Here is a 13,743-nt window from a genome sequence, read left to right on the forward strand (position 1 = left end):
TCCTTATTGGCTATTTCCCCTACCATAAGCCCTAAATGAATTGCATTGAATTGAATGGGGCTATGGGGTGTTGTGCTAATTTGCTTATTTCCATCGCTCAAAATTATAATTTCTTTGTATATATCCTCTCTTCATAATGTAAATAATATCCCAAGCGGCACACTTTACTACTTCTTTCGATGGAAATAAATGAATTAGCATAACACCCCATAGCCCCATTCAATTCAATGCAATTCATTGAGGGCTTATGGTAGGGAAAATAGCCAATAAAAATAACACCTGGACCTCTTTGGTGGGGACGTAACAACTACAAAGAAAGGTAAGAAAGATAAGAAAGCATTCTAGCATGGAATTCTCCTTTAAACAGACTCAACCCTGAGAGTAAAACAAGTCGAGACCCAGAGGTGGGATTATGTATTAATGGTGCAATACGCAACTTTTGTCTTCAATACCTCACCCAGGTAAGATTTGAGAGTTTATATTGCTCATCCAACGACCCACCACCTAGATGCCAGCAACACAACTTATTGTTCTGGTATTGTTGGCTCAAGAAGAAGAGGCAATCATTAGGCCTACTTGCTTATGTGCTTGAGGCAGTACTACTATCCATGTGACCGATCTACCAGACACTGCATGTGTACTAGACTAGTTGTATTGTATTAAAATAAACTACACATACAGAATAATTATGCATACAGTATTATATGTAGGCTCGTTACCATACAGAGTAGATAGTATTAACAAGTAGTGGATTGCAGGCTTCATGTGTCATTAGGATGAATAGTGTCCAACAAAAGGGTGCCAGAACCTACACAGACAGACAGACAGACACACACGGAGAGACCACACCCAGCAGGATCAAATCAATTGTGTGGGATCGGATATGAGTTACACGACACGTCTTCCACCTCGTCATTGTCACAAGGTTGTTTTTTGGTATTTTTGCTGCTGTAAGGAAACTGAACAAAATAAAATGCCTTGTATGTAGACCTACATACACATAATATGAAACAGCTTGACCTTGGTTCTATCTTTCTACACTACAATTCTATTCTATTATTTATATTGTTCAGATGTGCCTCAATAATCAATGTTATTATCTACACACTATACTGTTCCTTGTTCCTCCACTCCAATAATCAATAGTTTTAAATGATATGTAAACTCGTCTTCTCAATTCTCAGTGCTTCCAGTGTACAGGTTGTTAGGTGGAACCATTTGAAAACGGTTTGAGCCAAAATGACAAATTACTTTTTTATATAATCATTTTAATTCAATACATGTGACCTATAGTGCATTTATCAAAATCTCACACCTATGTACTAAAACCCATTGTCCAAATGGACCCATAAGGTCTAACCTTTTCACAAGTACAAAACTTCTACAAAAGCCTAGTTTGTGCGTGAAAACAGTTTACTAAGAACTACCTACAGTTTAACTGAAACACAGAAAATAACCCAGCAGTCCTCAACCCTTTATCACTTACTTAGGAATGACAATACTTGTTCAAACCTGCGTGCACGCATGTGTAAAGCACCACATTATAGGTGGGAAGAAAGCTGGTAAGTATGTAGGATCAGAGTTCCCAGGCAGTGAAGTGATGACTCAGATAAAACAGGCATCTCTAAAATCTTTGTCAAATATTTTCACATTTGAAAATATGGCCTCATCAGCATTTGGCTCAACGCCACTATGGCATGCATCATTTCACAAAAGCCTTGTGGGCAATTCAGAAACCCGTGGAATGGAAGCCATCGTTCTCACGATAATACAAATCTTTATATTTTTGTAAGAAAAAAAGTGAAAAAACAAATCTGCCTAACGATGTCACTAGTGGACGGGTTTCTGAACTGTCCACAGACCTATGATGAGACAGAGTAGAAAAAAATATTGTGCCATTTTATCATGATCATTAGTGAGGACCTATTATATGTGAGCTTGCAGATGTAGTGGATACAAGCAAGCATCAACAGCTTGTATCCACTACAAAGTATAAAATAGTGCTTAAGCAGACTTCTTACTGCCGTAGATAATGGTTAAAGGTGATCATGACACATTTACTAGGATCCCTCGACTTTGTAAGCATTTGTTAAGTAAAGCCATGAATTGATAATTATTCATACGGCAGCTCAGAAGTCCAGGTCGACCTCACTTTATCAATCCCCAAAGACCATGATGCATATGTTCAAACCCAATCACAATGGAGCTCAACGGCTCTACAATGAACGGAAGATTAACTAAAATTAGTTAAAATTGTTGATGCAACTGCTTGTTGCGTCAATGCAACATATTTACATATCCTGGCTGTCACAGTTAGTCTGTCCTGCACATTATAGTCGTTTTATCGCCTAAATAGAAAAGTGTACAGTACATATGACAAAATGAAAGGACCAAATCAACTAGACTACTGTAATCATGGTCGCCGTAAAAATCGATCAGACGTCTACAGTTGATTACGCTGCTGCTCGAGTACTTGCCAATACCAAGAAGGTTGACCATATCACTCAAGCTCATCTTAGAGCTTTGGTTTGTGAAAAATTTAATGGTTTAGGTCTGACCTTGTGCAATGTTACATGAACCATCCTGACCCCTCAGGTCATCTTTGACAGGTCTGTGGAGAAGCACAATTCAGCTTTGTCTGCGATAAGTGATTATCTTTGATCATCTATGAAGCACTTTTGAAACAAACGGTATAAAATAACTAGAGAGACCGACTAAAATAATAAAAAAACAAAACTTTAATTTAGTCATTGCTTTTGCAAAGTACAACAACCCATAAAAAAACAACACTGAACAATGACATGAATATCTAATTTGTTTCTAAGGACATTGAGGGAGCAATCAAAGATGAGTTGAACATGTTGGTGCAGTTTGGTCGAGGCCTGTGACAGTTGCTTCAGCCTGGGACAAGGGACACTTCCAAAAAAGAAAAGAAAAAAAAAATTCTTGTGGTGAACTAGAATGAAAGATGAGAAATACAAACTGATCAGTGCCTGTATTGATCAAACATCTCAGAATTACTCCCAACAATCATGCTTTAAGTTACACCAGGACCAAACATACGCGGCAGCTATATAATTTATACAGGAGCAAAAACTATATTGAAACACTCACAATAGCATGTCATGCAATATCGCGGATCTACAAGCTCACACCGCATCACAGTGTGTGTAGATCTATTTGTGCACAAAACGGTCACCCAGCAAAGTATGTATAACATCATGGCATTGATTTACAAAAGATACAAGGTTTCTGCCCAACTGTGACTATATAAATCAAGTATAAATGAGGCTTGACGTTCCTACCTTAAAGTTTGTCACTCCTGGGTCTCCATGCTCTCGTCTTCTCCGTCAGCTCCTTCCTCCTGCACCTCCTCATCCTCCTCCTTCCTCTCCGGGGGCTTCTCGTACGCCTTCTCTGACGGCGTGACGATCACTCCGTCCCATGTGGACATCTCAGATGCCAGGTCTGACACGCACAGGCCAAAATATCATCCATTAACACAGCGTACCGTATATTTTCAGATCATGAATAATGCAAATTAAATAGGCAGGATTTGCCTACAAAATACTTTTCTGTTTATGCATGTGCACACCCATTAGCTTCCGTTTTAGTCACGATTTTAGACGCCGTTTTCTCTGAAACTACGGCACTGTCCGTGGTGTTTATCAGATCAGAGGTCATGTCTGATTTTACGGTGCATCGCGATTAGAACATTAACGTTTCTAAAGAAAGATGGACATTGCATTAGCTTGCTAGCACTAATCGTACATGCATTTAAGCTAGTGAAAAAAAGTGCATCATAATAAGATCTGCCTGTATCCAGTGGCACCCATGCACTAAGACTTTTGGCCACAAGGTGGCACTCAAAGTGTTGACAGTGAAAGCGTGCATGCATTTAGTAAAGGAAATCAACTTACAGCTGGCGTCTCCTTCCAGGCCTAGGATCTTCCTGTAGCCTCCATGAGACAGAACCCTCACCAGAGTCTGGGCAGTGAAACACACCATGTCCTGGATAAAATAAATAATGATAAGTCAGTCAGTTATAAAAGAACAACACTACACAAGAACAATATTTGTCAAATACAGTCATGCCCTGTTCTAGTAAACCCGACTTGAACCCCATGAGGACAGAGATCCTATGAAATAATGTGGAGGGCAGATGGTGACAAGCAGATCAGATGTACCTGCTGTTCCAGAGTCATGACAGTGTGCACTCTGTGGTTTCCACTCTCACAGGGGTCTGTGATGCCCACTGATCCGGGCAGGAAGAGTCCAGCAGCGAGCATCTGGAGGCAACGTCTAGAAAAGCAACCAAACAGGAGACCAAAGTCAAGTGACCACAGAGGAAAGCTTGACCTAAAGTTAATCTATCATTCTAAATTCCAAATAATCTTCCAGAAGAATGAATTATGTGTAAATTAGGTCTGTCATGATTGCAAAATTAAAGTTGACGATTAATTGTCATACAAATAATTGCAATTTACTTTTGTTTTGGGCATTGAACATTACAAATTATATTTCCATTTGCCTTTTTAGGCTTCATAATCAAATTGAACAGAGCAGATATGACAACTGAAATATACAAATAAATGACACTCTTTTTTATCACAATCACAATTTTATACTTTCAAATACATACTGATCTACAAGCTTACAACACAGATCTACACTGCAAGCTTGTAGATCTGCAATTTGAAAATGCATGAACATTTTTCAACATGATCAAAACGATTTGACAATCATGCTAAATAATTGCAATTAGACGATGACGTAATAATTGTGACAGGCCTAGCGTTAACTGTACAAGGTTACGAACCTATAAGCCACGTTTAGGGTCAGCGGCTGCCTGGAAGGGTTGTTCATGACTGCTGAATGACCCTGTGAGAGGAGAAAGGGAAGCATGGTTAATGGAATGCAACTTTTTAGTTCTGGTACCTGGATGATAGCCCACTGCCAGGTACTTAACATTCAGGTTTCCATCCCTATGGATCAACGAGTTTGATCTCCAAAAGTCAGAACGATACAGGCATGGTTTGCTCAATTACTGCATATTAAACAAATATTCATAAGCTGGCAAACTAGAAAATGTGCCCTTCTGGGCACAGGTCTCCACCAGGAGGATAAGACTGTATGATATGTGAAATGTTGAGTAATATAAACATGTTTTTTTTTTTTTTTTTTTAAGATATCTTTTTGCGGCTTACGCCTTTATTGATTTTTTTTTTTTTTTTTAAGGGATAGAAAGTAGGCTGACAGGAAACGGGAGAGAGATGGGGGGATGACATGCGGTAAAGGCCGTGTCGGGTCCGGGAGTCGAACCCGCGGCACACCGCGACTGGATCACCAGTCCGGTGCCCAGACCGTTACGCTACGGCCTGGGCCATATAAACATGTTTTTTGTTTGTTATTTATTTTGCAACCATTTTCTTCATTTTGTTGAGAAAATGCAGAGCCAGATCACCGAGTCTCTGAGGATATCATTCTGGATGAGCAGGACATGTGCAGCATTGTGTTTTGCAGAAATCGGCCTCATGGTGGCGCTATAAACGGCAGATGTGGAGGGATGCAGGGACAAATGTTTTTCCATGGCCTCTCTCTCTCAAGTGCGCATACATAAGTTGTATATTGTATACAGATCAATGCAGTTATAGCTAAATGGTCTACTTTTGGACAGAATGGGGACACTACGTTTGAAATAGTTAATAGCCTCATGTTTTATCATTAGCAAGGCGTCTGTGGCCTCACCAGCAGGTCCAAGATCCAGGGGGTCATGGGTTCAAACCCAGGGAAACGTTGTCGGATGTCCTTCAACAGACGGATCAGCACTTTGACCCTGAAGGAAAAGAAAGTGGTTCAGTACAAATCTGACAGGCTGGTTCCCCCAGCCACTGCCACACAGTTCATTCTGCTCTATTAACCATTGTCAAACATTGACATTTTATTAAAATGTCTTTCTCTTTTCTTACGTGGACTGAGAGGCGTTCTCCTCAAACCAACGGGCATGACGGATGGCAGCCAAGGCACTCTGCAGCACCTTGATATCCACTGTAGACACAAACATCCAGAGTCAAAGTACTGCATTGAGTTCACCTCTAAACAGGTTCTTTTGATCATGTGGTATCATTCATGACGTCGATGCAGAAATATCAGAGGGATTTTATTGCAGACAATAAAGATGGAAAGAAAGAAAAGCTAAACTCCCCGTCAGGTGAAAAGAAGCGGCTTGGACTCCTCATGCATAGAAGGAAGCATGAGGTCAGTCCGTTGCCATCCACAGGTTGGCAGAGGAAGTGTAGTGCACAGAATTACATTAGATAATTAGATAAAGGAAAAATATATAAAATAAAAGTTGGGATTGTGTGACCTGCATTTTGTTCACATAACATCGGCTCAAACTAGCGGATCTGCATTCATCAGTAATTTTAGGCTTGTATTTTGTAATCACCATGTGAAATAACGAGAAATATTACACTCCCGTTTGCTTTATTTTCGTCAGGAGAGGTTAGTTAGTTGGGTGTGGATGCCTCCGTAGCGGCAGTGAGGCACAGCGAGACCATCAGCTCCAACAAGCAGCTCTGGATTTGTCTACAGTTTGGATTAGTCAAGTGATAACAGCAGTCCACATCCATATGTGCATTTCTCAAAAAGAAGGGCTACAATCTAATTACGATCCAATTACAGATGCATCGCGATGCAAATAGATGATTTATTACCACCTCAGTGTGTGACTAAAAAACAAAGTGCTTTCTAATGATCCATAATGAAAACACATGAATTTACTTATAAGAACAAATGGAAGATGTGTCACTGTCAACTGGATAATCAATTTGACATTTGTGAATCGATGAATTAATCACGATTAATCTAAGAATCCATATTTTCCAACGCCACTATGAGAGTACTATTGTGTGAATGAGTTCATGCGTGTGGATCAGGGGGGCAGTCAGCCAGATATTTCGTGAAGCCTCATTTGAAATCGGTAGTTCATATAATGGCCTGTTGTGGCGCTGGACCGGACCCAAAAAGCCCCATAGCTCCATAGAGGCCCATGTATTTTGCCCCAACTTCACCTAGACTGTATTACCTTAATAAACATGGTCATGAATACTTTCTTCTTCCAGTCACTAGTTTAAAGTCTCATTTCTAATGTCATAATATTCTTTTGGGAAAATTATGGTCCCATTAATTAAAAAAATGACCATAAAGAAAAAAAACCATCGCGTATGTTCTGAGGGGCGTGGCTACCATTACAGTCTATGATCGGGATTCCCCTCCCACTCGAGTCAAAATAAAAACCAACGGAGAAGAAGGGGGGAAGTCCCGCCTCGTTGTCTGGGCAGCCAATGACCAGCTGGTATACAAAACGGAGCCAGCCAATGGCCAGCTGGTACCAAAGATGGCGACTTACATCAGGAATTAGCATATTATTACAGGCTTCATTTTACGTTCATGTTAGACCCGGGGAACGCTTTGTCCATATTTTTTACAGTCTATGGTGTGGATACATACAGTGCAGCTCAGGGTCCAGCTTGCGCAGATTTGGGGGTACAGTGGTGATGAGAATCTTGACCGTGGCATCAGCCGAGCTTATTTCAAAGCCTGTCTCATTGGTCAACATGGACAGCACTGACAATGACAGGAAGAAAAGGGGATTATGGGAAGGAAAAAAATATCTGACTGAGAATATTTTGTGTCCGCCCCACCACACACACACACACACACACACACACACACACACACACACACACACACACACGTGTAGTTATTATTGTTCTAAACCAGAGTAAAGAGAGTCTATATATCAATTACTTTAAACTAGACATGGTAATAAGGAGAATTACTTTAACTTTATGTTTTTAGTTAATTCTGGGTTCTGGACACATGGACTAAAATAACACACAGAATCAGAACTCACCTTCAGCGGGGTCCTGTGTGCGAAGGGTCTCCACTACCTTATTGCCAAGCGCAGCGACTGCCTCCACTGTTATGAGACAAAATACATCAGAGATGTGACATTCAAAAACGTCTGAGAGCGCGTGTGCGTGTTTAAAGCTGCAATCTGGAACTTTCATGTCCCGCCCAGAATTCAATGCAATACCTCCCGTCAACCAGTAGGTGTCCTACTTGACCACATAATCATACTATCATCATCATCATCATACTATAATTCTAACAATGTCTGAGTGTGTGTCTGTGTCAGAAACACCGCCGTAGCTCCTCAATGCCTGCACCAATCACCCCCTTTTCACACAGGCATTGACCATATGAATATGGAGGGCGTAACAAAGCCCTTTTGTTCGATTTGACACATTAATGATTATTAATGAATTTATTAGTCAATTACAAACGCACCCGGGCACAGTACCCCCCACGGCCACAAGGAGGGGCAAATATCTAACGGGTAAGGGCTAGTAATAATAATTAATAATAATAAATGCCAGATGTATGTACTATATATTGTATTAACCCATTACCAGATTCTAAAAATGCCAGTTTTCTGAAAAAACTTAATATATATTCAAAAATTATATATATAAAAAATGAAAAATGCTATATCCTGTACATAACTACCCCAAAAGGGTTCCAGTCTTGAAAGGTAAAAAACCCATAAAGGGCTTCCCGTCCTAAATGGGCTAACATACTCCAAATTAATATACGGATAGGGTATAATAGGGTATAATGCTTTAAATGTAGCTGCAGATGATAGATTATCTGCATCTTCAGAATGAAAACATCACCCTCTGTGTTGACTTACGGGTGGGAAGGATCTTGAGGATGACCACGAGGTCGGCAACATTGTGTCCTGCCGTCATGGTGCCTTTCTTATAAGATCCCACCTGACGCACCTCTTCAATTTGCTATGGGGGGGAAAGCAGAGTATTGTGAACAATGCAACAAGAAACATTCATACATTTTGCTCTAAAGGGAAGGTGGTATATGTATATAGTTAAAGCGGTTATGCCGTATATAGTACTTCGCTATATGACAAATAGCAACTTGTAGAATATATCTACTATTTGTGCCGTTTTTGAAGATTTATACTTTATTTGTTGAACTTGAAAGTTTCCACCTATAACATGCATAAAATATGAGGTTATGCCACCCTGTGTGTGACATAAGAGCTAAACCCCCTGTGAATGTGGTCATTTACCAACACTACCAATATTCGCTAGTAGTCGTATGTATTTTAAGAATAAGTCATTTTGGAATATATTCCTCATCTTAGAAGATATTTTGATCCATGTTTAAAATGACAAAAAACACTTCAGTCTAACTTTAGGAACAATCATTACATTCAGCATAGATTCTAGTAATTATAGTATTATGCATCCTATACTCAATGTAGTTACAGTATAGGCTACATGGGGCTTGCATTAATGTTTGACATGTTAAAAATAAAGACTCACCACTTCAAAGGTGCCAGGAGCAACAATAAGGTTGTCAATGACGTTGTTGATCTTTGTGACCAGGGACAAAATGGAAGACTAAACAAAGAGAAGACAAGCAAGACAAAGAGTTAAAGCAGCAGTGCTTGGACAATCACATGCAGGTCAAGTTCCTGAGGCAAAAGAACATCGGAAACAACAACTCTATTTTGCATTCTATATAACCACTATATAACCACTCCGGTGCTATTTTATACTTTGCCACACAATGGTGGCATGCAAAGATATTTGAGATAGCCCATCTACAAGCTCACGTGTTGTGAGGGCATTTCATATTTTGACACATATTGAAACCTTTCACTTATGACAGCCATTATAAATCAATTGTTTCATTAAGTTAATTGATCAATTAGTTTCATAGGGGTGTGGGTAGGGTCACCTGCTCAGTTGTCGTGGGGCTCAGGTCTTGGTTTCTCTTCAGCAAACATTCACTGAACGCCGTCTCATCAGGCGCAGGCTTCACTCTGGGAAAGGCCATCTCACACTGGACACAACAAGCACATAGGGTTAGCACAACACAGTTCTAAATTCTAACAAACTCTTTTTAGTAAGAAAGACATGCATGTATTCTACCAGAGGCATATATATTCTTCAACCAATCCTGTTTAACAGGATAGAAAAATGCATTAAACAAATGCAACGCATGACTACTGCTAATAATCTTGTTATCTAGCTGTAGGCCCCCAATATAACATTGGTGAATAGATAAAAAGCGTATTAATATTATTTATAGGCTTTTAATGTATTCATCAATCATATGAGATCTTTGCAAGTTACAAAAGCACTCAAGAAATAGGGTAATTCAATGATGCTGATTTCAGCATCATCCATCTATTTTCTACTACATGAACCCTAGCGTACAAAATTAAATTCTGGGGCAATTCATTGAAAATTGTATCATTTAATTCCACAAAAACCCTGAAAACACAACAAGCCGCAAAAGGCTTCAAGAAAAGAAAACGATCTTGATTCCTGACTTGAGATTGTTGAGATCATTCCTATAATACATCACCAGCTCTTTTCATAAGGATGAACTTTGACTCTCTGAAAGAAACATGACCACAGATGTTCACTCAAAGCATACTCCTTTACTCACCACATAAAAATCAAACGGGATGTGTGGCACAAAGGGACGGTACCTAAAAAACGGAATAGGATAAAGTTATACAAGTTGCATGAATTCCATAAATACCAAATTATGCCATACATTAGTTATAGTTAACACTCCAATCGCCCAGGACGAAGTTCACTGTCCTTTAAATTAGTAACACATAGTGCCCAGGATGAAGTTTTATCCAAAAGACAACGTTTATTGATATGAAAACCGATCACATCGCTCCACAGCCTAGGAGCGCCTGTTGCGCAATACTCGATGTTACGCAACAGTGGTACGTCGTCGAAAATGTTACCCCTCTGTTTAGCCGACGAGAACGACAATCTTAAAACGTTAATAACTCGCGATCTAAATCATCCCGTCCAATTCTAAGAAAGGATCCTGTGTTAGACGGCCAACCGCGGTCCAGTCACTAGTCGCGACAGAAGTAATAAAAACTCCCGTTGTTGTCGATCGGCTCTAGAGTGTTTTGGCTACTTTTAGCTGCTACATCCACATCCGGTCCATCGGGAAAAGTGCTCCACTGCTATAAATCGCTGATATGATTTAATGGATTAAATAACCCCAGGCAATCGGAGTGTTAACAATGAATAGATACAGTGTAACAGAGCAACAACATTTGTCATTTACCCCTGTACGAGTCCTCCACGGGAGCCGAAGCGACCTCCCCTTCCCCGGCCCCGATCGCCTCTGTGGAGACAAAAAGACATGATTTAGCAACTTGAAAGATGGAAACACTTGAATCAGAATGTAATGTATAACAACAATAGAGGCCTTGCATGAAATACTTCAGTGGCTAATGAAATTAATCGATTTATTGATTATATAAAAAAGTTTCAGTTATTCAATTAAATTCAACTGAATTAAGAAAATAATCTAACTATTGTATATAGCCCATTGTATGTTTTTAAATTTCTTGATGAATCTAACACACAGGACCTCAATGGAAATAAGCCCTGGGCTTGTGGTGGTGTTTTTTTTCCTCCAAACTGTTAATTAATAAAGTATTCAATCAAAAATCGAAATGAACTCATTTTCCAATTTTTTGGTTTTTTCTCAACATTGTAGCAGAAATAACATGTTAGTTAACACATATAATATATATATATATATATACATAAAGTATGGCCACCCAAGAAAAAACATGTACCTAGTATGTGCATTAAATTAAAAGCACAGCACAATTTGATGTGCTGTGAGCATTGTGGGTCCTACTCCTAAATATTAGACACCAAGTGTAGGAGTGGGACTTTGGGGCTAGGGGAAATATAAAATGTTGACCTATATATCGATATATCGATATAGCATCGCCCGTCTGTCCACTAGTGTTAGGTCGACTGCTTTGTTGCCACACACACACACACACACCACCCCCATTTGAACCCATTCATTCTCTCGTGCTTATGCTTGCTTGTGAAAATACCCCGAGCATCAAGCCCACGACGCGTTGTGAGCTTATTTGCCATTACGAAAATGTTTTAAAAAATAGAAAAATAAGTGACCAAGACATTTCTTTGCTAAATAAATCCATCTCCATTCATCCATTCGGCTGAGCTAGCAGCGTTAGCACGTTGGCTAAGCTGTGTTCGCAAGGCCTCCTCTTCCATCTCACGCTGCACGCGCGGTTTAGCCAACAGCTAGCTGCTTATTATTACTACATATAAACTACGTCCCGTCCTCGTGTCCATGTTATTGACGTTTATATAAATACACATGTAAAGTATCATAGTCACCTCATTGCGTACGACGTTTTGGTGACTGGAAACACAGAAACAACGGAGAAATTCTTCAGCGCTCAACGCCGGGCTGCAACGATTTCTGGTCTGAGGCTGCAGTGGGTGAGCTAGAGAGTGGCGTCTACGACGACAACATAAACACTTCCGCCAGTGGACTTCAAAATAAAGTGGAATATATATTTTTTAAACTTCATCATCCCCATTATTATTATTATTATTATTATTATTATTATTATTATTATTATTATTATTATTATTATTATTATTATTATTATTATTATTTACATTTTAGATTTTCCTTGTTCTGATCTGTAATCTGTTTAGATTCAGCACAAAATGTAGATTTGAATTTGCAGGTATCACCAAATACATTGCAATGATGCAATCAATGTACGAAGTATAATTAAATGATCACAGGCATTCTAGGTCTAACATAGGCCTATCAATCAAATGCATTGCAAGCGCCTCAGTCTTTGTATTGAGTTTGTGCTTAAAATGTACTGTAAATTCTACAAACTGTTAATAAATATTTCAATCAATCAATCAAAAGCCTCACTTGTAATATTCAAATTGTCCGCAGGAGGGCAAAAAGGACCGCAGAATAAAGTCCGTTTTGCGCAATGAGACGTTTTGTAGGCTATAGTTTTTATACATCTTTTGACAAAACACAGAACTGTGCACTTGTCGTATAGGACCATGGAAGACAGTAAAACTAGGCATTAATATAAGAACATTACGTTACCAACCAAACCAACATAGACAGAGGGTATCTATCAGGCAAATCACACATAATTCACACTAAATAATCGACCCATCATTTATAATTAATAGCACACCAAATGTGGGCTATAATGGGGATGAATATGTCCCATAATAGCTTGAAACATTAATCACTTCAGTCTAGTTTTCTCCTTGCCAGGTCAATTAAGATTATTTTAGTAAAACAGTTAACACTGCAGCCGTCCCGGACCTATTACCTGGACCTCTCCTCATTTTTGAGCTAGTGGATAACATAACTCACCCCGAAAGTAATACATCTCTCACCCTGGGCGACATGACCGGTGAGTTGTCCGGACTTTCGGGGTGAGATGTTCGCACTTCTGATTGAGTGAGTTACCGTATCGAAGTCGTGCAGCGAATCTAGTGTAGGCTAGTGTCAACTGTCAACCCTAAACCATTCCCAACCTATCAAAATGAGCGGGGGTGAGTGGGTTCTGGGCTTCTGGCCTGGGACTGTCTTGTTTTGTTGTCTTGTTTTGTTGCAATAATACAACATATTTTAATTAATTAATATATTTTTAGGTTATTTTTTCACTAAACGTCATTTAGTCAGACTCATTGATGTTCATTGCAATGCCATTGGTCATATTTGCATATAAATACCCCCACAGAGGCTGAAATTCACACAAATTAAAAATCTCTGGACTCTGAATTTTGAACAATT

The 13,743-nt window shown here is 39.4% G+C and overlaps 1 protein-coding gene across 1 annotated transcript; it reads right to left on the reverse strand.

Annotated features, from left to right (window-relative positions):
• Positions 1-2,715: 2,715 nt before the first annotated feature.
• On the reverse strand, positions 2,716-12,419 carry ilf2 (interleukin enhancer binding factor 2). The gene is made up of 15 exons (XM_083767146.1): positions 12,297-12,419; positions 11,194-11,253; positions 10,546-10,588; positions 9,829-9,933; positions 9,411-9,488; positions 8,759-8,861; positions 7,919-7,984; positions 7,513-7,629; positions 5,970-6,048; positions 5,749-5,836; positions 4,820-4,881; positions 4,188-4,302; positions 3,921-4,011; positions 3,306-3,468; positions 2,716-2,956 (listed from the first exon to the last, which is right to left on the reverse strand). The coding sequence occupies exons 1-14, from the start codon at positions 12,299-12,301 to the stop codon at positions 3,317-3,319; spliced, it is 1,164 nt and encodes a 387-aa protein (XP_083623272.1). The 5' UTR covers positions 12,302-12,419; the 3' UTR covers positions 2,716-2,956; positions 3,306-3,316.
• Between the last annotated feature and the right edge of the window lie 1,324 nt (positions 12,420-13,743).

Source organism: Protomyctophum parallelum (genome assembly GCF_964188405.1).
Source record: "Protomyctophum parallelum genome assembly, chromosome: 1".
Lineage (NCBI taxonomy): Eukaryota > Metazoa > Chordata > Actinopteri > Myctophiformes > Myctophidae > Protomyctophum > Protomyctophum parallelum.

Excerpts from the sequence above, each read along its gene's own strand:
- ilf2 (XM_083767146.1), bottom strand. Across the intron at positions 6,049-7,512 it reads GCTGGACCCTGAGCTGCACT|TGGATATCAAGGTGCTGCAG; the intron begins GTATGTATCCAC and ends TTGTGTCTACAG. Across the intron at positions 4,303-4,819 it reads ACCCTAAACGTGGCTTATAG|ACGTTGCCTCCAGATGCTCG; the intron begins GTTCGTAACCTT and ends TTGCTTTTCTAG.